Source organism: Pimephales promelas, chromosome 8, assembly GCF_988280905.1.
Source record: "Pimephales promelas chromosome 8, fPimPro1.hap1.1, whole genome shotgun sequence".
Classification (NCBI taxonomy): domain Eukaryota; kingdom Metazoa; phylum Chordata; class Actinopteri; order Cypriniformes; family Leuciscidae; genus Pimephales; species Pimephales promelas.
The window spans coordinates 17,124,262-17,151,450 of record NC_142776.1 but is presented as its reverse complement, the minus strand read 5'-3'; the positions used below and the strand labels follow the sequence as shown (position 1 = coordinate 17,151,450).

The 27,189-nt window shown below is 38.1% G+C and overlaps 2 protein-coding genes across 6 annotated transcripts in view; one reads left to right on the top strand and one right to left on the bottom strand.

Moving 5' to 3' along the window:
- Window positions 1-9,266: 9,266 nt before the first annotated feature.
- Window positions 9,267-14,806, top strand: cd7al (cd7 antigen-like). The gene is made up of 4 exons (XM_039660995.2): window positions 9,267-11,932; window positions 12,129-12,482; window positions 13,461-13,576; window positions 14,082-14,806. Exons 1-4 carry the CDS (start codon window positions 11,872-11,874, stop codon window positions 14,256-14,258), a joined length of 708 nt encoding a protein of 235 aa, XP_039516929.1. The 5' UTR covers window positions 9,267-11,871; the 3' UTR covers window positions 14,259-14,806.
- Window positions 14,657-27,189, bottom strand: part of rhot1b (ras homolog family member T1) — a 25,842-nt gene continuing 13,309 nt past the window's right edge. For 3 of the 5 annotated variants that reach the window (XM_039660984.2, XM_039660985.2, XM_039660988.2), the window contains 6 exons: window positions 20,298-20,428; window positions 19,799-19,882; window positions 18,168-18,290; window positions 17,758-17,960; window positions 16,510-16,632; window positions 14,657-15,330 (listed from right to left, as the gene is read on the bottom strand). In XM_039660984.2, the coding sequence (XP_039516918.2) occupies window positions 15,213-15,330; window positions 16,510-16,632; window positions 17,758-17,960; window positions 18,168-18,290; window positions 19,799-19,882; window positions 20,298-20,428 (782 nt within the window). In that variant the 3' untranslated portion in view covers window positions 14,657-15,212. The other 2 variants (XM_039660986.2, XM_039660987.2) reach the window with 2 other exon arrangements.

Below are 27,189 nucleotides of genomic sequence, written 5' to 3'. Positions count from 1 at the left end.
TTTAACTGACGCTTTCCTTTAGCGTCAGTTAGATGACGCCGTAGGATCGCGTCATGTAAGTGACGCTAAAGGGCGCCTAAAACGTCAAATATTGAAGCATGGTCAAAGGTGACGCCTTGGGGTGAGAATGTGTTGCTATAATCTATCCGTGGGGGAGAGAGAGCGCAGTCCGAATTGGTCACACCGAACGCGTCAAACACGTCAAGTCTAGTTAGACGCTTGAATCTTCTGCAGCCCGCTCAAGTTCAAAATTTTCTACTGAGAGAGACGTTCGCGGCAAACGAGTCACCCAATTCGCGACGCCCGGCGCGAATGATGCGTCTTCGCGTCTTTGCATTGACTATGAATGTACTCTGCTATCGCAATTAAATTCGCGTGCGGTGTGAACACACCATTAATGCATATACGAGCCAACATCATGGTCATATATTTTGAAAAAACACAATATATAGCTACTCGCGTGCAAAACACTTATTTCATTCGTTAACATGTAGACTACAAATGTTTGCATTCGTAAGAAACGTTTCTAATTGTTGATGCAAAATTTGTAGCAATTCTGAAATTCAGTTAAAAGTAAATTTCTTGACCAAAAATGCAATAAATGATCATGTGTAGGCCTAAGTACAAAAAATAAGCTTACCGCTTCTCAACGTCTTCACATGTGTTTCATATTTTTTTTGTCTGGATAGGCATCACGGGAAATTGCATACCCCATATCACGTGGCTCATACAGTTACAAACTGATATAGTCGATTTACTTAATTTTGATGCAATTATTGTAGTAGTTGACATGCATGATGTTTTTTTTATTATTTTATTTATGCATACATTTAAGTGCACCTAGTAGCTTATATTTTTTGTTACACACATATGTTAAGTAAACGTTGAAAAGTTAGGAATACTTAATTTTTTATGTTTGATCCAATTACTTTTATAAGTATTGGTTGTTCGGCTGCTTCAAGATCATACATGCTTTCGAAACAGTACTGTGATGTCATACACCAATCGTCTGTACTCTGTACAGTGCTGCTTCAAGATCATACTGTTTGCTTTCGAATCAGTACTGTGATGTCATACACCAATCGTCTGTACTCTGTACAGTGCTGCTTCAAGATCTGTATGCTTTCAAATCAGTACTGTGATGTCATACACCAATCGTTTGTACTCTGTACAGTGCTGCTTCAAGATCATACTGTTTGCTTTCGAATCAGTACTGTGATGTCATACACCAATCGTCTGTACTCTGTACAGTGCTGCTTCAAGATCATACTGTATGCTTTCGAATCAGTACTGTGATGTCATACACCAATCGTCTGTACTCTGTATAGTGCTGCTTCTAGTTGATCACTGTATATTTTCGAATCAGTACTGTGATGTCATACCCAGGGATGTAGTGGAGGCTAAATGCACGTAAATGCCATTTACCCACCTCCCAATATTCGGGAATTGCGTTTGCACCTCCAAAGTGCGTTTATCCACCTTTCAATTACGTTTATTCACCTCTAAATATCAAGTAGTTCCTAAGACATTTTAAATTAAGCTTATGTCGTTTTAGTTTCATATTGTCCACACTCTAAAAAATGATGAGTTGGATTTACTTAAAATATATATGCACCATTTTTGTATCAAAAAATGTGCACATATCTTTTAAGTAAATCCAACACAGTGCAGGCCATGTGAGATCAAAATAAATCTTAGTTCTGTTAACTTAAAATTTAAGCTCATTTATATATATAAAATAAGACAATTAAATCAGTTGAACCAACCATTTTAACTTAGTTTAGATCTTCAGCTTACATGTCTTAAAATAAATAACATGCAAATCACACACAATAAAGCATTTCACTTTATTATTTATTTAAATTGCATCTTAAAATATATTCAAATAGAAAATAGTTGTTAAAATAATAATAATAATATAGTCACAATATTACAGTTTTTCTTGGATCAAAGAAATGAAGGCTTGGTGGGCAGAAGAGACTTCTTTTAAAAATATTAAACAATCTTAGTGTGTGTGTGTGTGTGTATATATAGTATATAATTATATATATATATATATATATATTATTTTTTTCAAAAACCAATAAAAAAACAATTAAATGCAACAAATTAGTCCATTATTAAATGCCTATAAATATAAAAAAATAGTCTATTAAATAATATCTATTAATTTAAACAAAACAGAAGTTAATTAATGACTTTCCTCCAGAGGTTATGAACGAATCTCTTCAAAAACATTTTAGCAGTAACTACTGGAAAACAGTAAAGATCTACAATCTTTATTTGAAGCTAAAGTTTTGTTTAAAGGGTATTTACTTATTTTGATAATAAGTTTGAAGGTTTAATTTACTGAATTAACGCTGTCATTTAGGAATAATATTGTGCTAGAATCAAGATTGCCATTATTTAATGATAAATCGTGCACACACGGAGCTGTAGGCAATGTGCTTTCGAATTTAATATTTGTATGTTAACGTTACCAAGGCTAACCCGCGCCCAAGGCCCCCTTTCCCGCGATCCATGTAGGCCTATAGACAATAGAGATAGAGAACATGGTAATTTGTAAGTATGCAAAGTACATTAGTTTTATCCAAAAACAACTCGCTAATAAAGTAGGCCTATAATCTATCCGTGGGGGAGAGAGAGCGCAGACTATACCTGTCATGGCGCTGCTCTGAATAAGGTCTATGTCACATCTTCTTAGCGACCGTCAGAGCCAGCTGATAAGTTACACTTTTGAAAGACGTTATTTAGGTGTTAAAATAACGAATAACGTAATCTCTACGTTGGAATCCAACGTAGAGATTACGTTATTTTAACACCTAAATAACGTCTTTCAAAATTTGTAGTTTGGTCGTTTCCTTTTAGCAGTAAACAAACGTGATATGTACGTTTTTTTGACCACTTAAAAAAAAAACATACCAATTTGGTATTTTCACAACGTTTTTAAACGTTTTATTTTGGTTACTTACATTATTTATCCATTTAAAAAAAAAAAAAACGTTTTAAAAACGTTTTTAAAACGTTGTACTACAACATTACCTAATTACAACCACAATACAACGTTGTGAAAAGTTGTAAAAACGTTTTGTGTTTGCTGGGTTGTAAAGCTCTGAATCATTTTTTGCCTCGCCTGCAGGGACATCACATTCTGGTACGGTGCGATAATACCACGGCTGTGGCTTATTTCAACCGTCAGGACGGCATGCGCTCGTAGAAACTTCACGCTCTCACAAGCTTTTGGTGTGGAGCAGACGGGTTTTCCTGTCGTTACGAGCGACTCACGTTCTGGGCACTCTGAAAAGAGGCGCGGATCTGCTGTCAAGGGGAAACCCAATCTATGGGATTGGCCTCTTCACCCGCAGATAGTGGAAACGCTATGGATGAGATTCGGACCGGCGAGCGCGTAGTTCTTTTCGCAGGGCCGGCTCTATCCCTTTAGTTGCCCTAGGCGAGAGTGATTTTTAGAGATTGATTTTTTTTTTTTTTGAACATTTATGCATAATTTATTTTTCGACATTTGTTGGCCAGTTGTGGTCTGTGTAGGCTATATTAAATATTAAAAGTTTTAAATCTAAACCTAAAATTATGTATTATGTCTGTTATGTATTGTTCTACAGTAATGATAATTTTTTAAATAATATATTGCATTTGGTGTCTCCCACATTGTCCCACAACAACATTACGATAGTGATAAGTGTACAATGTTTTATAATAATAATTTATTCTATAGTGTCCAATCCATTTCTTTAATTTAACATATTATTATTATTATTATTATTATTATTGTTATTATTATTATTATATAATATTGGGTGCATCCAAGTTATTTGACAGCCAGGCCTATTTTAACTCTTTTTTTTAAAAAGTAACGCAATAGTTACTTTCCCTGGTAATTAATTACTTTTATAATGATTTAATTCAGTTACTAACTCAGTTATTTGTGAGAAGTAGCCTAACTAGTAATTATAACTAATTACTTAAGTAACATGCCCACAACTGATGATGAGTATGTATTAAACTAGTAAACAAAAATCCTCTTATAATCACTCCAAAACTTGTTGAAGAATGAAGAATCATTCTGTAATAAATTGTTCACCCAAATGCTACAAATAGCGTTCAAGGATATTTCTATCATCCGACATATTTGCATTGTACAAATACATTTTATCTGTGTACAGTAATGTAACTTGTAGTAGGCTAGATAAATTACAATTACGTGGCTGCTACAAGGCTAAGGGGGTTTCAGAAGAAAATGTTGTGCATTTTAATGTTTAATTCATGTTTAAATCAAATTTAAATGTTAAATTCAGCAATCTGGTGAAATTCAGTGTACAAATTTAACAAAGAAAAATTCAAACCTCTTTACAGTGTCTGTCTGCATTACACTAATAGGCTATATTGTAAAACAAATGCAAAGAAGAAACTTTTAGAGTTTTCTACAAATTTCTATACTTGGAAGTAAGCTTTATACTTGGAAGCAACTCAGCACCGCCAATTAAGCAAAAGAAAACGAATGGGCAGCCGATGTAAGAGTTTTATGGGCCGTTAAGACAAAAAATAAATAAAAGTAGGCTATGAGATGTAACGGCCCAAAAAGCACGTCGATCACCGGGAATCTCAAGTAGGCTACACCGGGAAGTAAATTTATTGTGTTTGATAGTTTAATGGCTGAGATGAGAAGGCTTACCACACTGGGCTTTCTTTTTATTTTTTTGCTTTCTCTGTATTCGTCCCGGTGCACCAGAAGGTTATACCGCTTACGATCAACGTGCCAGCAGCTGATCACTTGCCTAACGTAACGCAACCCCCGGAAAAGATCGACAATAATCATCAATTCGATAATCAGTAATTAAGTAAGTAATTCAACGTGTGGCTGAGGGGCGCTTTAGGATGCTCATGTTTAATATTTTTTTTTTCGCTTCTCATTCTTACTCTGATTTCTTGAGTAATGGGGAGTAGGACAGAATGTGAAGTTGGTCAAGGGCGACACTAGAGCGCGCGTCCGGGGCGCCCCCAACACATTTGGCGCCCTAGGCAACCGCCTAGTTCGCCTATAGCAATCGCCGGCCCTGTCTATTCGCCTCGCACGAAAACTGCCATTGTTCTATGTTCTTCTCTCCAAGGGACATGGACGCGCCCCTCGGAGTAGACGCACTGGCCCACCCATGGCCCAGAGTGCTACTGTATGCTTTTCCTCCCCTGTGCCTGATAAATCCCACATTGGCCAGGGTGAGAGAGCAGGGCCTGTCTCTCATTCTGATAGCACCCAGGTGGCCCAAAGCACCGTGGCTGGCGGCAGATAATTCCTCTGTTACACTCCGAGCCGTGGCACCTTCCCGTTCGCACGCACCTATTGTCCCTAGCCGGATAGGGTGGCTCTCTGGGCCTGGCCTGTGAGAGGACGAACCGGAATGCACTTGGGCTTTCGCCGTATGTGGTCGCCATTATTCAGTATGCCAGGGCCGTCTCTTCATGGCCCTTATATGGCTGTAAGTGGCAAGTGTTCGAAGGGTGGTGCGATGGGAGCGGTCTCACATCTTATCAGTGCTCAGTTCCTGATAGTTTGTGTTTCCTTCAAGACTTCATGGAAAAAGGCAGGTCCTTTTCTACCATTAAGGTCTACTCAGCTGCGATTTCAGCCTGTCATGTGGTTTTGAGGGCCCGACTGTCGGGCAGCACCCTCTATTCCACAGTTTTATGAAGGGTGTACGCCGCTCTTTAACAGTCATCAGGAGAACTGTCCCGGAGTGGGACCTCTCCATGGTGCTGGAAGCACTGTCTCAACATCCTTTTGAGCCTCTAGTGATAGTGTTTCCCTTAAGCTTCTGTCCTCCATGACAGCTTCACTCTTGGCCTTGGCATCTGCCAACGTGTCAGTGAGCTACATGCACTCTCGGTTCATCCCTCGTGCTCTAGTTCTCCCTCAGTGGAGATAAGGTTTCCCTTAAGCCTAACCCGAAGTGCTTCCCTGCGTTCACTTCGGAGGTGTTGGAGCTGTCCGCCTTTCACCCTCCACCTTTTACCTCTCTAGAGGATCAGAGGCTCTATATGACCAGAACCAACGCCTTCTGGAAGAGTGACCAGCTCTTTGTTTCAGGGGCCCCCTGCACAGAGGGAGTTCCATATCGAAGCAACGCCTCTCACATTGGGTTGTGGATGCTATAACTGTGGCTTACGAAGCAAATGGAGTGCAGCCCCCAAGAGGCATCAGAGCTCATTCCACTAGGGGCTTAGCCGCCTCTTGGGCTCTGTTTAGGGGAGTGTCACTGCAAGACATCTGCTCCGCTGCCAGTTGGGCTTCTCCTCATACCTTTTGTGCGTTACTACCGGCTGGATGTCACCAGTACCTCAGTAGCACATTCGGTTTTAGGGGTGAGGTCTTCTTAGCTCCTCCCTGTAACCCTGTTGGAAAATACCAATAAGAGTGAATGGGCCGGGGCTGGCCATGTTCATTCCTGTCACCAAACATTTACCTCCGCTTTTGGGTATATAGTGGGTTGGGGTTACTATCATGTATGTGTCTCATGCATGTTTCATGTCCTGCTTGTCCACAGTACTTGGGTGTGGCTTCACCTTTGCAGGCTCATGATTAATGGACACATTCTCCCCGAGGTGACTGTCTTTCTCTGGCTTTCAGAACCTCACTGTGAGTGTATTGGGCAATCGGGGAGCTGTCCATGTCTCTCCCATAGGTGGATCTCAAACACAAGATGATGAAAGAGAACAATAGGTTACTGTCGTAGCCCCGGTTCTCGGAGAGATCCACCAGCTTTGCCCCGCTTGCCGCACGAGAAGCGAATATACTTACTGAGGAATAGAAGCGCGGCCAGCTGTTATATGCCCGTAGGTGAGGGGGTGTGGCATCACCGGGCATTGGCTGCGCGCTTCTGTCTGTCTAGCCAGACTTCGTGCAATTGGATGCTTCTTCAGGTGTCAGGTATGGATGCCCTTCCCATAGGTGGATTTCCACTCGATGTTTCAGAGAACCTATTGTTACTGGAACTTTCAAGTCTGTAAAAGCTTACTAATTTGAGTTTAAATTTACCCCCCCCCCCACACACACACACACACACACACACACACACACACACAACTTAAATCATTCACTGACAGTAAACCAGTTAATTTATGCATGTTTATTTGAATGACTTTGGCACAAACAGCTTTATAATTCCAATGTAAACAAGTAATCTTGTTCTCAAAGCAGATACATCAGGTTTCAGTACCATAACATGGGCAATGTAAACAAGTAATCTTATGCTCAAAGAAAATACATCAGGTTTCAGAACCGTAATATGGGTACTTTTTCTCTTTCTGAATCTTCTTGAGACCTTACAAATACTGCAATATTGCCAAAGATGACTGATAAACAGTTGTATAGTTCCTGAGGCCATCCTTAAAAATATTTTGGTTTGCAGTAACAGCAATTTTTATTTTATTTTTTAAATGGGTCGGTAGGTAGATCTATATATATTTTTTTTTCAAGATTCAGTGTAAAAAAAAAGTACAATTTTCGGTCATGGTGATCGTAAATTTAAAAAAAAAAATGCATATTGTGACGTCACTGACTGGGTCTTCAAACTGTGCATCCACCGCTAGGTGTTAATTCAACCTACAACCAGATACATTTTAGGGCAGTCACAAAATGTATAAAATATCTATTTGTAATGCATATATACATGAGATATAAGCAAAAACAAGTACAAAACACATGGTCAAACAAAGAATATAACAAAGATTCGAATTAACCTATATACACAGTGCTTTAATTTCAGGAAGGTCTAAAATTAGCTACTTTTCAGTTGTCTGTCACTCTGTCTGAAAAGAAATTTAATTTAGTAATCAAATGTAAAATGACACCGCATAGTTTATCATAGTTAGATTAATGCTTGTTAAAGTTTAAGTTATACATTCAAGAGCTGTGAGTGATTTTTATCTGCCTTTTGTTGTTTTATTCGCATTACTGGCTCAATCGTCACATGTTTATTAGACTACTACTGCCCCTTTAAGACCGAATGCAGAACTCTACTGTAATAGATGACTGATGCACCATAATTTTCTCCCAACTATTTACGTCCAATTAAGACATAAACTGTGTTTAAATGAATCTCAGAGCAGGTCATTTTTATGTATATTTGATAGTTTAGATGCGCACATGAAGCCCAAAATGAGGCTATAGCCTACTTTTCTTGTCTCGTTTTAGTGCATTTCGGAGCGCGCGTTGCCTTGTGAACAGCGTCTCTTGCGCAGACTTTTGTGCTTTTAATAACTTTTTTAATGATTGAACGCGTCCGCAGTTTAGCAACAGTACAGACTGCATTTTACAACAATCACCGATCGTGCTGATTCTGACGGTACGTTTGGGTTTTAGGAAGAAATGACAGCACAACGCTGTGAAGGGAAGGAAGTTGCGCTAGACAGAATGCGTCTGTAAATGGTTTCATCTCAAGACTCAAATATCTTCTTTTTCAACGCATTCTCACCCCAAGGCGTCACCTTTGACCATGCTTCAATATTTGACGTTTTAGGCGCCCTTTAGCGTCACTTACATGACGCGATCCTGCGGCGTCATCTAACTGACGCTAAAGGAAAGCGTCAGTTAGAGGACGTGGTTAGGTTTAGGTGTGGGGTGGGGGTAGGGTACACGCGATCCTAGGGCGTCATCTAACTGACGCTAAAGGGCGCCTAAAGCGTCAGATATTGAAGCATGGTCAAATGCTTCCCAAGGCGTCAGCTAAGTGACGCCTTGGGGGTGAGAATGGGCTGTCTTTTTATAATCTTTTAAAGCGGAATCTAATGTCTAATGTCTCTAATGTCCCCAGAGTGTGTGTGTGAAGGTTTAGCACAAAATACCCCACAGATATTTTTATATAGCATGTTATAGTTGTCACTTTTGGAGGGTTTGCAAAAACGCACCGTTCTGTGCCTGGCCCTTTAAATGCAAATGAGCTGCTGCAAAGGGTGTGGTATCAAGAGCTCTTGTGTGTTAGCAGCTGCAATTTCCTCACGCAGACACTAAAATGACAGAAACTGTTCTCCCTTTAATGTTAAAACAGTCAGTCAAAGATAGAGAGACTCGAAAAGTGACATGGAGAATTCAACAGGACGTATATGAATGGTTAGTTGATGAATTTATGTTGCTGATGTGGAGTTAACTCAGAGCTGCCAACTTTTGAGTTTAGCTTGGCGTGAGAGTTATCGCGGGGGGGGGGGGGGGGAGTTGGGGTGCACATAGGCTATATTTGGACTGAAGCCGCCTTTAGTGCCTGTCTTTATACCAAAAACATCCCCCTCATGGAACAGCTACAGTGGCGTAGATCATCGAGCCTGTAGTTTGTGAAAGAGCATCTGATGTGCTCAGACCCAAGTTCGAATCCGCCTTTTGCCGAACATGAGATGTAAAATGTATAAACTAACATGAAGGTCTCTAGCGTTAAATATTTTGCCAATGAACTAAAAAACGAAACCATGATATGGCTTTTTGCCTTCATAAAACAGCACAAGACTTTAAGAATAGGCATTCTGTTTGTGCTGGGTGTTTTTAGAGAAACGTGTGCACTTTGCTCACGCGAACACGGAGCAGTTTTTCCTGTGAGTGAGACTGGAAAACCCGTAGTGGATGTATTCGGAGTGATAACAGAACGCTTAGAGTCCAGAGAGGAATTGGCTTTGACTCCAGTCCTGGTTTTGCGTCCACGCCGTTAGGAGCTCAACATCTGTCTCGCATGCATGATCGCTCTAGACTAGATTAGAGGATATTTTAACTAATTTGTGGTAAAACTAGGCGATCACGAGTGGCTCAACTGGTGGATTTATAGATAAACTTATCTTTCAGGTATTTTGCCGACTGGCTTGACACTTTAGCTTGAGAAATCGGGGGTGTGGCGTGAGAGCGTGAGAATTGACTCAATTGCGTGAGTCTCACGCTCAATGCGTGAGAGTCGGCAGCCCTGAGTTAACTATCTTCAATTTCATGACAATATTCTGTCATGTAATCTTCAAATCGCTCATATAGGAACTATTGTGTGATGCACACTTTCTATTCCATGTGAAAAGATGGATTTTAAAGTTTGAGACTCACAAACATACTCTTATATAACCACACTTCCTCTTCTCAACATGGACTGCGTGTTCCCAGGGGCAGGGTTTATGTACATTTTAGGGTTGGTGATGTCACTAACCCGGAAGGAATGTTGTGTAATCCCTACCAGCCGTTTGTTGTAGTCCTTTTCTTTAAAAGTAAATATCTTCCTTTGCTTTGAACTTTGAGCGTTGTAACTTTGATAATGTTGTTTATGTTCAAACACCAACATCACACACTAACTAAAGTTAGAAAAGTGAAATCATACTTTGCCACCCCTTAAAAATCTCCAGCAATGGCAAAACAATCAAACTCTGAGGAAATTAGAAATTATTGATAACAGTTCTGTAAAGTCCTCAAAGGCTGGAGAGTATTTTGGAGGCCTGTAAATAATAAGTAAAATATGTGGAGCACCTTTTAACCCTTTAAGTGACTTCTCAACCAAACGGTTGAGCATATTTTGAGTCACTATATTTAATTCAACTTTTGCTAAGCCACGCCCTAGAATGTAGATTGACCAATCACAGCGCAGTCAAGAACGAGCTCCCACAGTGTCCGATTTTTCACAGCGCTTCATTGACTTTCAACACAGGCATCTCATGTTATTGGTCTCGGCAGGCTATTACCGTCAAAGTTTTATCCAAAATATGGTTAAAAGTTGTGCCTCGGGCATTTGCAACACAGATGCGCGTTTCCCAGAGAGGTTGGAGGGGGGTATCCGTTTTTTTTCCGTTTGTGTCTGGGGAGAGGGGCTTTTGCTCTGGTGTTGTCGGAGGTTGTAATATGCTGTCCTGGTTTCCCTGGCTGTTTTCCAGAAAGTCACTCTTGGGAGCTGAATCTTGGAGCAGTTCTGATATGTTACAGTCTGTCTGTGGTGAGCTCTGTGGGCAGGGTTCTGCTGAGATTTTGTCCATGAGTAGAAGTTGTTGTAGCTGCACAGTGTTATTGTTGTCCTTGTGTGATATGTCAACCGCATGTCCATTCAGGTCCTGAAGTGAAGTCCTGTGGTCATTCATACTGTGTCCAGGTGTGTGTGTGTGCCATTCAGGTTGAGTGTATTGGCACACACTGCAGAAGGATCATTGAGGGAGTAGTAGATATTGTCCTTTAGCACTCTCAAACCAAGTTTGTTTGGGTGGAGTCCATCCTGTTAAAACAGTTGCCTCTGACTTTGACCTCAATCTTTGAAAGATTGAGGTTGTCAATGAAATATTGCAGTTTTTTTGCAGCCATGTGTTGAGCCCAAGCAACCGTGAAAACCTGGGAGGTGACATAAGATGACATACATAAGATGAAAATCTTTTTTAGACTACTTGTTTTCCTGCCCTCTCAGATGTGTAACGTGTATGTGTCCAGATATAGATTGATAATCTGAATCCAGAGTTCCTGTTCCCCTCTTTTCACGACCAAATCTGTTTCTGTTTTAGTCCCGTGTTCCCTAAGAGGCAGTATAACTGTTGGTTCAGTGATGTGAATAAGCTCTGAAAAACTTTCTTATTTATGGTTCCATATGTAAATATCACACATATTACATTTTTTGTGTTATTTAACAAAGTGAAGATGACTGTATGCAAAAAATCTACGGTTTCACAATGATTAACTGAAGGCGACAAACCACTTAATACTGGTTTCCTTTTCCTCTTGATCTTTAAAGGCCCCCAAACCATTCAAGGTGGAGTCAAAACACTCTGCTCCTCATGTTCATCTGAGATTATTTTTTTGTTACACTCAGACGTTTTTGTCTTTCTTACCAGTCACTGGTTTCTCAATTAATTTCCTCTTTCATAATGTTAGGTTTGAAGTATGCTCATGTTGTTCTCTTGTTTCTTATCACCCCCTCTGTAAATGGTAAGTTAAATTCCTTATAGGTTCTAAAATTGTCAGAACTAATGTTTATTTAAAGTTTTTAAATAGTGTACTCATAAGACTTGTTGGATTTTATTTTAGCAGTCTAAAGCAGTTCTATTAGTGTGTGTAATTTTTATAAAATTTTCAATACATGTGATTCATCTATAAATGTTACTAACTAGCCATTTCACCTCAGCACATGGAGGTATTGTTTATATCCACAGAGGAAGAAATTCATCCATTGACATTTCCTGTGAATCAACCAGCAAGGAGGGAAAACCATTCGCCTTTTCACTGAAACGCAGGTTGCTGCAGTCTAGACGAGTCCTTTATCTTTCTGAAGGATTATTACCAACTATCAATAAATCTGAGGACAAGGATCGCATCACAGTACGTGATGAGTTGTACAACCACACAGTTCATCTGACAATCTCAAACCTGCAGGGTCGGGACATAGACGTATACCACTGTGAATTCTACTATGGCAGTCTTCCAGAAGATAAGAATATCCCTGGCAAGATGGAGTTCTTCATCTATGTTGAAGACTTTTGTAGGTGACCTTTATTTATATTACTTTAAATATGTGTTTACGCTATGTCCCGTCCACACAGTGGATAGCCGAATTAGGTTAATCTTGCATTTAATACCATCACCTTAACAAACAGAAATCATACAGATGCACTTCATATTCAACAGCAAATTCTCAACTCAGTGCATTATTTTCATGCAGTGTGTTGTGTTATTGTTAGATACAAATGTAGGATAATCAATTAATAAACCTTAACAGGAACAGATTGATTACTGTTATTTTTCAGTGCAGTAGGTTGTATTATCCAAATCTTTCAGTCAACGTGCTAGTCATGTTAAACTGGAATGAAACATTTTCAAATCTACAATTAGTTCTATGTTAGATTACTTGCAATTTACTACCCCCGTTTATGTATCAATGTAGGCTACTCAGAGTGAAACTAGACAATATGATGCAGTCAAGCAGTGAAAGTCTCAAATTACTCATAAGGTCAAGCAGAAACCACAAAATCATTTCTTTTATTTGCAGATGATTATTACAGAACCTAAGACTGAACATTCACATAAAATAAACTTGGGCTGACTACCTACCAAGTGCTTTTACTGAAAAAGAGAGACATTTTGTGCCTAATTCTTTTGGCTCCTCCTAATATATGCGTGTGTGTGTGTGTGTGATAAAAATGGCTACAATAATTCAATAATAGTTTAGTATGAACTACAGTTTAGTAAAATCCATAATAAATACTATTAAATAACCTACTTTACATGTGTTTAGCCTATTTCTTATTGACTGATTTATAGGTCAGATATGGGAAGATATCTGTGCAAAAATATACTTTATATATTATGTATATTCATTGATGGCTGAACACAAATTCAGCAGCATATCTTAAATAAATTGAAAATAACCATGAGAGCTGTGGAAATACAATGCATTAAATACAGTGATATTGCAGCATGTTCCTTTATTGTTATTGTGTTTGTTGCAACTGTGTTGCAGCTCGTGAGCCACTGCAATCGTGTGATTGTTTAAGTTACCTGTCATTGCTGTATGTGATCTCTGGAGCTGCATGCCTGCTGGGGGTTCTGGTTTTTACTCTCGCTACCGCTTATTGTGTAAGTATCAAGTTTCAAGTTTGTTTTTAAATTCAATGGATAGGGGAGAGTGGGAAATGCTGTGCCACCCTGTTTAGGTTGTTCTTTAGGCAAAAGGACCTAAAATAGAAATACTAATTATGGTCAACATGTGTGTTATTCACTGAAAATAGAAGAAAGTGCATATAACAATAGGTCCATAGATCTTTTTTCCTCCTCCTCAAAAAAGTGGTCCCTCCCTAGATTAGGGACCCCATCATAGGGGAATGTCAATTATTATAATAAAATGATTATATGAGAAAGAACAGATTTGAAAGTTTCATTGCAACTTTATTTTACAATATATTTAATTGTTATTGGTTCAACAAAAATTAAATAAATGAAAGCATACTAAAACTGTTGACAGCGATTTGCCAGCAAATATGTGGTTTAAAGGTGGTGTATTTCTGACCATATATGGTTTCCACCCCACTATATATTCAGTTTCAGTTAAACCCTCCTTCTACCGATTTCCTCTCGCATACAGTGTAAAAGGCCCAACCGTAGAAAGCCACAGCCTGTAGTTCCTGTTTATGAGGAGATGACTGGGGTGCGGCCAGACAAAAGAAAAGCCACAAGCTGTCAGACTGATATGGCAAAACTGGAAGAAGCAAACAGCTCTGTGGCCACTTTGTTCAGCAATGAAAACCTCTATGTCAATTGATTCAATGAAATGTAGTGAATAAGAAGTCACTCTATTAGAGTGTTGACGTTCATGCTTTAGCTGACCCACAAGACTTAACTGAATCAGCAGCTTTAAAAGGTGTTTGATAACATAAAATTGGTCATCTTTTCATCTTCCATCTATATCTTTGTTAAAGGTACTCTTAAGACATGTCATTTTATTGCAGAATCTCAGCCTGTATCCTTTTTATACATGAATAAATTGTTGTTTTTTTTAAGTACAAAATGTGTATTATATGAGTAAAAGTATTTTGTATTTCTTTAGTACACACTGTCAATATCTTTAATTGCCGTTTTTGTTTTTATCCCTTCTGTGGAACAGAATGGTAGTTTCCCACTGTCTGCATGTAAAAAAAAAAATGTTGCAGTATCACAAAATACTGTTGCAGGACCTGTTTATTAAAAGGTTGGGAAATTATGGAAAACGACAAGGGAAAAAATGCTGTTGATAAGACTCAATTTTTAAGACATTATGTGAAACATTAAAGCATGCAAATAAAGTTTAGATGAAGTGCCTCCACGGTTTCACACGCAGGCTTCCTGTCTTTTCTGTTTTCGTTCAAAAACAGTGAACCACAGATCGCAAACAGGTTATCTGACAGTTTGAGATAAAAGTGAGTGCAAAGTGTGACATTTGTTTGCTTTAAATATGAATGCTATACGTTTTATTCACATGGCAACAAACATTATCTCTCATGTACATATTTACAATTTACTTGTATCATGTTTAAAGAAAAAACTTAATAGTTTTCGGTCTCAAATAGAGTCTCAAGACGTGGGAATGTACATTTGACAATAAATAGAAATATAACAGCTATGTTTCGTAATGCATTCTTTCTTAAAAACTAAATACTGTTTCTATTGATTCTTCTGCAAATGGGAGATACTGTAGCTAGGGCAGACAGGACATGGGGGATGTACGTTTAGGGTCTGCTCATCGCGATCTGAGGAGGGCTCTGTACATGGCAAAGCCTAGAACAGCACAAACAGTGGCTCCAACACTCACTCGGAGCCAAAATGCAGAGCTCTTCAGGTCAGCATGGGTGATATCCCTAAAAAAAAGAGCAATCCGAAATGAAGAGGAAAAAGGTTAAATTTATGTTTAGTAGCTTGCATTTAGAACTTAATTTATACAAATTATACAGTTATGTGACTGCAACTTAAGATAAATACAAATAAAACATTTAGTAACATTCTGTAGGGAAAATCTAGTTGAGTTTAGTGAACATTTATGCCCGAAAAGTGACAAACCCAAGAATTCAAATAAACAGATATAAAAATATACAAACAGTGTTATTTAAAGGACATAATGAAAAGCTTGTCACTAAAATGTTACAAAACTCTGTCAAAGATGAAGAAAGATGACAAATTCAGATTCAAGAAATGGCAATGACAGATGGAGAACACAAACTTTAAGAAGAGGAAATAGAGAGGAAAATAGCAATAGAAGAATCACTGTGTTGAAACTTAAAACTGTGACAATGAGAAACTGAATTGCTGCATATCACAAGTTGCAAGTCTGGCGAGGATGACAAGATATTGAATTTAAGAAGCATGTAGCAACCCAAAATCCACACCCGTGGAATTCCTGACTACTTGTATATTGCATGGTTTGTTGTTTAATACAAGTTATTATAATCATTAGGTCTAATTACACACACACAAAAACTGAATATTATCATTAATACCACTAATCCTCTAAATGACATTTGTGTTTGTATGCAGGCATTAATGTTTGTATAAAGCATAAGGAGGTGGGCTTCCCCAGCATGAGAGTCCCCAGATTTTTGGTTCCAACCAAAGGATTTTTTTTCTTATCTACTTAATATTTTAGGGAATTTTTCCTTGTCATTTTGCTTGTTCATTGGGGGAAATTGTGAGACACTGTTCTTTGTTAATCTCCTTTGGAACTGTACGTTCTGAAAACTGCTACACAAATAAGAAGGACTGAATTGAAAAAGTATTCAAAAATGCTTGGTAACTCTGAAAAGAGGTGACAGTCCACAGAAGGTCATAACTGTGTTGCCTAGGGCCTCTCCATTATACTATTGAGTTTTATGACTATATGGTATATTCAAAAGTTTATTAGCACATTATGCCAGGCCAAAACAAAAAGCTGAATAAAAGAAAATGAATGTGAATCAGCATGAGAGTAATGAAGGAAAAAGTCAATGAATAAAGATGACAAGATGACAAAACAAAGAGGAAAAGCAATGAAGCATCCTGAGAACCTGCTAAAGACGACAGTGTAGAGTTTGGTCCGAACCGTCTGCATAAGCTCAGAGTTCAGGAAGTTCTGACACAGACAGAAAGTGCACCTGTTACAGGTACACATGCAGCGTAGGCGCGCATGGCTGCCAACACACAAAAAAAGATACAGGCACATGACAGAAATGAGGCATTTCGAAGAAACAAGATATAGTGTACTTTTGAATAAACAGTTAAAAGGGAAAAGTGAAAGGATTAAAATCACATTGTCAAGTTGAGTGTTCAAGTTTTTTTTTTAAACTACTAACAAGTACAACATTCACTGTTGTTTTCTCTTTTGTTGTCTTACACAATGAAGGAAAAAATGATATCACATGCATGGAACTGACTCACTTCTGAGTAAACCATCTGACCATGTACTAATTTTATTGCTATCTGCATTTGGAAAAAAATACCCTGAGAGATAAACAAGAGTGGTAAATTAACTCTTTCCCCGCCAGCGTTTTTGAAAAAAGTTGCCAGCCAGCACCAGCATTTTTTTTTATAATTTTCATAAAAGTTTAATGGCCCCCAAAATATCTTCTTGTATGAATATCTGATCATGAAATATCTCAAAAGAAAGAACTGACTATCTGCTTTTAAACAACAACAAAATCCAAAAATATTTTAACCAACACTTAAATGTGGGCAAGTTTAATAAAAATAGCAACATTTTGAGCAACAAGCTGATAATATCGTGTTTTCGTCAAAGGCTACATCTAAATCGGATTCAGAACGATGATCAAATCATAGACGAAGTAGATCAAGTCCATCAACATCCCCAAATGTTTGCACAGTCCTATAGCTCGTCCTGTGTCGACATTTCATTCAGTTACATTTGATTTGTATGCTATTTAATGTTGATGATGGCATTATTTTACATCTGCATCCACTTACATATGAATGATATCGCTTGTTTCTGCTTCTTTTTGATCAGGAGATTCAGTACTCTTTCAGAAGATGCCTAACAGCACCTCCCACCATATAACAGTAAAAACACTAAAAGCCGGAAAATTCCGTCAATGGCAGGGAAGCGCTGTCTCATAAATGACAGAAATTTCTGTCAATGATAACAGAGATAACAGAGAGAATTCAAAAATAGTAATTTATAGTAATAAGTTGTCTTAAAATATCCTAAAAGGAATTAACAAGCAGAGGCAACTCTACTGTGCTTCAAATGTGTTAAAATACCCTATAAATATTATAATTGGGGATAAAGTAAACACACTTACGGGTACACGGCCATGGTGATGAGTTTGATGAAGATGTCTTTGCTGGGAGCCGCAGCTGTGTTACAGGTATAGGACTGAGGCGGAGGCATCTTGTGCTTGCGGCAGAATTCCAGTGGAGTCATGCAGTATTGCTGCTTTGTTTCTGGCAGGTCTGACTTTGCGGCAATCAGCATACATGGAGTCTTACTGTCCATGAAGTGTTGCTGGGAAATGAGGTAAAACTTCAATGAGGTGAATTTAGAACACATGCATATAGGATGTTTAAATTACAGTCATAAAGGAACATTACCACAAATGTGAACTTATTGGTCTCTCTATTAAACAGAGAGCATTGGTTATGCTTTTTCTTTAAATAGCAAAAAATGTACATCAAAGTGTAAAACAACAAAACTGTGACCCGTATAGCAAACCTTGAAGATTCGTGAGCAGTACTCAAAAGAGCAGGGGTTGCTGACATCATAGATCAGACACACGACGTCACATGAAAGTTCTATCTCAGACAGGACATCAAAATCTGGAAAGACTTCGTGGAGCTAAAGGAAAAACATAGGAACTTAGAACAAAGTTTCAAAGATTCAGTTTACTTTTCGAGATAAATAGTACAAATAATGATAAATGGTGGTCAATTCTCTGAACTCTTTAAAAGGCACAATATGTCTGATTTTTTTCGCGACGAGAGGGCGCAGTTTCCAACAATAACAAAAGCGTAGGTTAATGACAGTGATGAGCTGAATGATGGGACTTGCTGTCAAGCAGATAGATCTAATAATGTTTATGGATGCGTGCAAACATTCATGTTTTTTAACATTACAGTGGTATGAAGCAGGTCGCGATTGCTAAAGGGACAGATCACACGCGAGTTCCACGGATATAAAGGAATAAGGACATTTAATTCTACCCAACTACCCCCAAATGTGCTGGATTACTCATACAGGTCAGTTTATTAGAGGAATTAAACTTGTGAGGTAACGCAGCGCTGCTTCACTTGGACTAATAATACGCTATCACACTAAACGGCATGTTTTATGTGCATTTGCTCACCTGTCTAATAAAGCTTTCAAGTCGTGATTCGTGAAGCTCTGTCAAGTCCAAGTTAGTCGCAGACAGGGAGCTCTTGGCATTTCAAAAACGCCACACTGTTTGATCCTCATTTTAATTCTCCTTGTTTGTCCCAAAGTCGGCTTGCCATGGTCTATGTTTGAAAGAAACAAGAACTGCATGGCGCTAAACGTTACGCACTACGCAGTTGTCCACGTCTGTCGCCATGGTTACGTCATGGCTATGGCAGTATAAACGGAAACTGAGGATAGCGCGGATATTAAGTCATTGACAGGCAAAGTTTTTGTCCGGGACGGCCAATTATTTAAAATTGGAATTTCTCTGAAATAGAAAAAATCTTTGGAGACTTTTGGGATATTGTACGTACACAACTGCAGGATGTGCATATATGACAATGTGCAAGTGATTTTTGAACATTTTGTTAAACAGTTCTTACATATTGTACCTTTAAATGGATTAAATGCATAATGTAAGTTCAAATGGTCTGAGGAACTGCAATAGAGCTGCTCTATTTCCTCTTCTGTCAAAACCCAGAACTCCTTATTCGCCTGTGGTTTCCTCAAGATTTTTACATGGGGTTTTATACTGGGGTTTTTCAATTCATGAGAAAAGGAAGGACTGTGGTAAAGATAACTTGATACTTGGACATTTTGCTCTACAGCATAAATTACACCAAATTTGTTGTGTGCTTCTCTTTACGCCTCCACGGACACTGAATCCAGCTTAACACGAGAAGCACAACAGTAGTTTACATGGTAGAGCAAAACATTCAAGAATCATCAAGTTACATTTTTCACAGACCTTATTTCCCATGGAACCAGTAGCGAATTAGTCTTCCAGGTTTTGACGTCATCGCTGCACCATTCTCTATACTTTTTGAAAATAGTGTTCAGAAACTGTAGTTCCACAAACTGAAAAAACAAAAACAAACAAACAAAAAAAACACTAATGTGTAAGATTTTGTAAGAAAAAAACGATTTACCAACAAGTACTTCTCCTGTCCGTACACATGTGCAGTGCTGATTGCATAATATGATTTATGCTCCTCTCGTATTGTCCTCTGATGCTGTGAGGAACAGACAGTAAATAAACAGCAATCATGACAATGTCACATCTGAACTACACAATGTCACATTTTTTAATGAATAAATTGCAAATGATACCATCAGAAATGAGCAAGTAAAATATTTCAAAATCATGTTGCTGTTTTTCCTCTCATTTCTATACAGAGAAGCTCTGATGAAATCTAAAACTGTGCAACAGCTGAAGTATGAACAAATTACTTAATGTTTGTATTATGAACAAACAACATCCCTAATGCATTATATTTAGCACATTTTAAACAACGTTGTTGTAAAGTGTTACCCACCAATATCAAGAAAAAATCCAGATAGGATACGTATTTGAGAGTAGGCTGTCTATATAGATTTTCAATCAAATGTGTTTTTTAAAAACATTTAAGTGTTTTTCTTGTAACTGACCACAAGGTTTCTGCCGAGGAAGCCCTGCAGGAAACCAGTTTTGCCACTTCCAGTTAGTCCAAACACATGACAGCGAAATACATTCCGTTGCGTCTGTTTCTTCTGAAGATCGAGCTTCTTATCACGGGTCACTAGCATGTGCAAAAATATTCAGTCAGCACCACAGCTGTCATACTAATCTTTTATGAATTTTAAAATAAAATACATTAATAAATGATGAATTTTACACAGTCATTGAACTGAACTGAATTAATACTGAACTGACTTTAGCTGGTATTTTTTAGAACTGTTTTATAGCAGAATTGAAATGTTTGCATCAATGACCATTATTTTCACTGTCAGGTCACCTTTATTTATTTAGCCCTTTATACAATACAGATTGTTTGAAAGCAGCTTTACAGTGATAAAGGGAAAATTATGCATTTCGGCTGATGTCAGTTCAATGTTGATTCAGTTCCTTTGTAAAGATAATTATCTATTACTGTTTTTCTCAATAGCTTTGGCACATTTTTCGAAACAGTCTTCTCTTAACTCTAAGCTCAATTGTAACAACTGTTTGCTGGGACATCAGAACTAAATAACACTGGCAATGTCTGCAAAACATAGCAACTCAACCAAAACATTTCATTCATGCTTCAAAACCAAGTTGTGTTAGTCAATTGTCCAAGGGCACCAAAATAAAAATTGTGTGTAAATACAGATTCAATAAAAGACAATACAGTAGGTAAAAATTGACTGGGAAAAGTCAACACTGTAGTACACAAAAAGAATTAATTAAAGCTGCAGTTTCCAGCTTTTTTGGGGGTTAAAAATTATCCAGCTTTTTACAGTTTTTCTCGATTGCTTAAACACATTTCTTGAAACTATGCCTCTTATTCTCAAAACAGTAAACACAAATCCATAACGTCTCACCCAGTTTCCCAAACAACCTATTTTCAGGTCAAAATGAAACTCTACATTCAAAACCATTCACTCTTGCTGAAAAAATAAACTTTGCCCTCAGACAGGACACACAAGCCCTCAAAATAACACACACTACAACATAGTCTAACACACTGGTCCAATAAATTCAAAACAACATTTCCAAAACTGGTAAGTTATGTTACTTGTGGTTCCCCTCCTCACAAACTTTTTCACATGACAAAAGACACAACCAATGGATACATTGGCACATTTTTATTCATTCATGTACTACACAGTACCACAAAAAAAAAAAAAAAAAAAAAAAAAGATTATTCCACCTCAGCCTCCTGCCTGTCTGGGTCAAGCCAATCACATCCACATCACAGGCTATATTAGCCCTAGCCCGGCAGCAGAGGTAAAATCCTTTTGCCTGACTCACCCCTGTTTTCCTGTTTTTCTCCCTGAAATTTCTGATGATGGAGGCGAAGGTGAAGTGACTCAAATTAGGCTGTACTCATTGTCCAGCCTTCCTCATAGTCATGCCATGGACAAGGGCATGATCAACTCAAGTGGCTCTAATTTCATCTGAGACTGCTTGTCTCCTCCTGCTTCACCACCATCTCTTCTACCTCATCCTTCACCACGTCCCCCTCTTCCTCCTCCTCTCCCTCCTTCACCATGTCCTCTTCCTCCTCCTCTCCCTCCTTCACCATGTCCTCTTCCTCCTCCTTCACCACGTCCTCCTCTTCCTCTTCTTCCTCCTCCTTCACCATATCCTCTTCCTCCTCCTTCGCCACATCCTCCTCTTCCTCTTCACCATATCCTCTTCCTCCTCCTTCACCATGTCCTCTTCCTCCTCCTTCACCACGTCCTCCTCTTCCTCTTCTTCCTCCTCCTTCACCATATCCTCCTCTTCCTCTTCTTCCTCCTCCTTCACCATATCCTCTTCCTCCTCCTTCATCACGTCCTCCTCTTCCTCTTCTTCCTCCTCCTTCACCATATCCTCTTCCTCCTCCTTCACCACGTCCTCCTCTTCCTCTTCTTCCTCCTCCTTCACCATATCCTCTTCCTCCTCCTTCATCACGTCCTCCTCTTCCTCTTCTTCCTCCTCCTTCACCATATCCTCTTCCTCCTCCTTCATCGCATCCTCCTCTTCCTCCTCCTTCACCATATCCTCTTTATGGTGATTCTCTTTAAAGAGGATTCACCATATCCTCTTCCTCCTCCTTCACCATATCCTCTTCCGCTCCCTCCACGTCCTCTTCCTTCATTTCTTTGTGGATCCATTGTTCCAAAACTCAGATGAACTGACTCTGGCACTTTTAGGCATCTTGAAAGTTCTGATTGATGTGTGTTAAATTGTGACTCTCAGTGTTTTCATCTGGGTAATTGTGTGCTAAGTGAGCTGAAACTATGCTGACTTGAGTGAACAATATTGAATGCTAGTGCTTTCTAAATGACCACATGGTCTAGGCAATGAGAAATTAAGGGATTTGTGTGTAGAGTTTTGCAGTGATTGTTCAACAATTCTGATTCATGTGTCAAAACAGGGAATAGTGTTTATAGTTTAGGGAAATGGGTGTGCTTTTTGATAAATGGCATTATGGTTTTGAAATTTTAGTTCAAAAGCCTGGTTATAGTGTTTAAGCAATTGAGAAAAACTGTAATAATGTTTTTAATTCCAGTGGTACTGGTGGATTTCCGCGGGAGATATCGAGCATGTCTTTGCGTCATTACGTCACATCTGTGCACATAAAGGAGGAGTCTCGGCTATAGGCTGTATTGCGTGTGAGGTGGAGATTTATAGCCTTTTCTCACAGCACTTGATATAATTAAACTTATCAATTTGATCCAGAAATGTTCAAACGACAATCAACAGTGACAACTAGAGATTCACCCGCTATAAAATGCAAAAGACATCATTTGGACAGCAACCGGCCATGTGAAAACAAGGATACATATCGAAAGGGTATTACATCACACAATGCTGACATTGTAAATTCATTAACAATTTGAGAACAAAGTATAATTTGCACAGTTTTGGGTGATATGATAAGTGATTGTTAGATTTAATCAGCGCAATCTACTGCAATGTCAGAACCAGAACAAAAGTGGATACTAGTTCAGATGACATTTTCCAGTGAAAATTGTTATGTTGGTCATACTTCCAAAAAGAATAATCTGTGATTCTGTATGCCAGTATCGACACGGGTGCGGTGATTGACAGCCTCATAGTCTCCTCAAACATTGTGTTCATCCGCACTGTGTCATGTCGAAGTACAACTCACGTATATATATATATATATATATATATATATATATATATATACAATATATCGCACGATATTGTTATGCGCCTCTAGTCAGTAAAGCCGGTTCCTTGATTAGTAGTACAAAGTAAATCACCTTCACCTGCTTTCAGATGGAGCGGCATTTACTACAAAGAGCCGTATTTCACTGACAAGCTGAGCCAAATCGCGTTAATATCGAGGACGTATCGCCAATGATATTTAATGCGATATGGCTCAGCTTGTCAGTTAATGGGCTTTATGCCCAGCTGCACTACTTCCTGAACTTCAGCCAGCTCCTTGTTTCCTGTCTGCCATTATTGGTCAAATTGATTAATTCAGGTGTGCTTGACCTCAGTAGTCATGGCAACAATAATCAGACACACCTGAATTAATCAATTTGGCCAATAATGGCAGACAGGAAACAAGGAGCTGGCTGAAGTTCAGGAAGTAGTGCAGCTGGGCATAAAGCCAATTACGGCTCTTCGTCACGACAAAATTTCCCGTGTTAAATTAACACACCTGGGAGTGTATATGTGTCCACACTCAAGAGTGTTAAAGTTAATGAGATAATTATGTGATTAAATGAGTGATGATTGAGCATTATTGAAGACACCTAAAGCAGAATCACAAGGAGAAAATCTAAAATAGCCACTGTTATGGAGATGAGTGTTTGCTTTAGTTGGGGTCTTGACCCTTATATTATTAAAGGACAACTCCGGCGCTAAATGAACCTTAAGTCTAATTACACATTGTTACCTAGTCAACCGTTATCTGAGATTTGTTTTCATGATTGCCGAATGTAAATAGTTTTATCTCTAAAAACAATTTAGCCTATAACTAGTATAATGCTAGTATATAGGGCATAGAGTAATGACAAATAAAAATCGCTTGTTATTACCACTAAAAAGGCTCAAAATAGCCCCACAGTAACACGACAGCATAACAAGGGTCCCTACATTCAAACCGAAGCATTGAGAACTTTGTCAGTGTCCATACAGTTTAATAAGCAGATATTTTATACACACAGTCAACTTCGCGAATACAGGAAGAAGCCATCTTGGAAAAATAGTCTCGACCAGTCGATCTACGAACGCCGATCCAAGTGCGCTGGTGAGATGTGAATAAGGTGATAAGGTGAGCGCGAACAGTAGGCTACGTGTACATATTGAAGGGAAGTAAACGGTTTGTGTTTGTGTTTCTTCTGGAAACAACGGATCATATGAGATTCTGCTCAGTTCAGCGCACTTGGATCGGCGCTCGTAGATCGACTGATAGGGACTATTTTTCAAAGATGGCTTCTTCCTGTATTCGCGAAGTTGACTGTGTCTATAAAATATCTTCTTATTAAACTGTATGGACACTGACAAAGTTCTCAATGCTTCGGTTTGAATGTAGGGACCCTTGTTATGCTGTCGTGTTGGTGTGGGGCTATTTTGAGCCTTTTTAGTGGTAATAACAAGCGATTTTTATTTGTCATTACTCTATGCCCTATATACAAGCATTATACTAGCGTTATAGGCTAAACTGTTTTTAGAGATAAAACTATTTACATTCGGCAATCATGAAAACAAATCTCAGATAACGGTTGACTAGGTAACAATGTGTAATTAGACCAAAGGTTCATTTTGCGCCGGAGTTGTCCTTTAACTTTATATTTTACTTTGCTATTGCATCTGAGTTATACCTGCCAGATGAACAAAGATAAACAGTTATAAAATGATGTTGGTCATTTAATGACATTCATCATTTGAAATTTATGTTTGTGATTTATTCTGTTGGTTACAGCATAACTGAGATTCTGCATAAATATCCAGAATGTTAGATATAATATAATGGATTTCTCAAAAGTTGTTCTAAAAAAAAAAAATCTTTATTTTAGGCACACACAGACCTCAAGATTCAGTCAAGCAGACTGACGAGCAGAATATTCAATTAGGAAAAGTAAATTACATAGACAATTCAGATCATAATTTATTCCTACCGCAATGCATGATGGGAGCCATTTTTGAGTTGTGAATGGTGGCAACAAGGATTATTAATTTCACCACGGTTGAGATAGACAGGCTGATTATTGATCTCTGTGTTTCTAAATAAAGATGATAGTGATTTGATCAGAATATTTTTTCTATTAAATATTTTAGGTTATAAGAAAAGTAAAGATATGCAGTAGAACCACAAAACTGTTGCTAACAAGTTAAGCCAATTCATCTGAAAAGTTTCATTTAACAGATCACAGCATGATTATGTCAAAACATAACCAACACTATCAGATCACAGTTTTCTTTGTACATTTGACTGTTATAAATCAATAACAGCAGAAAAACAAAGTTTAAAGTGAAAGTATAAGTGTCAAGAGCCCAACTAAAGCAAACACTGATCTCCATAACGGTGGCTTACAATTTGTGATTTCTCCTTCAGTGCTTGTGATCATCAGGTGTCTTCAATAATGCGCAATCATCACTAAATTAATCACTTAATTATCTCACTAACTTTAACACGCTTGAGTGTTAATTTAACACTCATATCGTCCATCTGAAAGCAGGTGAAGGTGATTTACTGCTAATCAAGGAACCGGCTTTACTGATTAGATGCGCATAACAATATCGTGCGATATATCGCCCAGGCCTACCGGGAATTACTGCAATTGCAGATTTCGAACAGAGATAGCGCCAAAGAGGAAAAATTGCGGAATGCGGCTTTAAGAAAAAATTCACATTTTTACAGTAGATTTATTTTTGCAGTAATGTGTTACATGTCAACTGAAATTCTCAGTTGTCATTTTTACACACTTTATTATCTTTCTCTAACATAAAGTGCATATTCTTAGTTACATATCTTCCAATTTCTCTTCCATGACAAGAATTTTTAGTTTATATGTAAAGTTTACATTTCTAGAAAAAAAATAAGTATTTATACAATATTTATGTAGCTGCTGCTTTTCAGAGTTGCTGCTTTTTTGATGTTCCTCCATGTTAAAAAAGGGTGGTGATTGTGCCGTCAGCAAACTCCATACATATATGCATTATGTTTTCGAACTTGATTGGTTGGTTGATTGGTAAGATAGTGATTCCTATTTCTTTACAACGGCAGTTGCCAATTTAGCAAAACATTGCAAACATTGCAAACATTCCATGTCATAAATATTCATGGCATATAACATGTCTGACAGATTTTCATCACTGGATAAATCATTTTACATGTGATGGCTCACACGTTGAAAGACCGTTTAGAAGTTGTGTAGAATCAACTCATCAGTTTTTATCAACAAGCCATGTGCATTAAGTCATTGTTCAAATTGTAGACAATTATACTTACTCTTTTGCACACGTGCACATGCAATTTGCTTAAATCAATAAGAATGAATGTGAACAAGAAACTAACTGTTCAGAGATCTGAACCTATTGTTTCAAGAAAAAAAGTCTCATTTGAGAATTGTGCCAAAGCAATTGAGAAAAACTGTAAATTAGTTAATTTCATATATAAAGCAGTTTTTCAGAAAACAGTGATATCAACAGGGTGTGGTTTAATAACAGGCTACATCACAGATCAAGGATATGACTTTTATGAAGTTTGTAACACTGATTCTGTTATTTTTCTGTATATATTGTAACAATGCTTTGAAACAGCTGTATTTTATATACAAAGCTGTACATAGGGATGGGAATCGAAAACCGGTTCCACTCGAGAACCGGTTCTAA

Coding starts and splice junctions, on each gene's coding strand:
- cd7al (XM_039660995.2), top strand. CDS start 11,872: ATGTTAGGTTTGAAGTATGCTCATGTTGTTCTCTTGTTTCTTATCACC. Junction 12,483..13,460: donor CATCTATGTTGAAGACTTTT/GTAGGTGACCTT, acceptor ACTGTGTTGCAG/CTCGTGAGCCACTGCAATCG. Junction 13,577..14,081: donor CTCTCGCTACCGCTTATTGT/GTAAGTATCAAG, acceptor TCTCGCATACAG/TGTAAAAGGCCCAACCGTAG.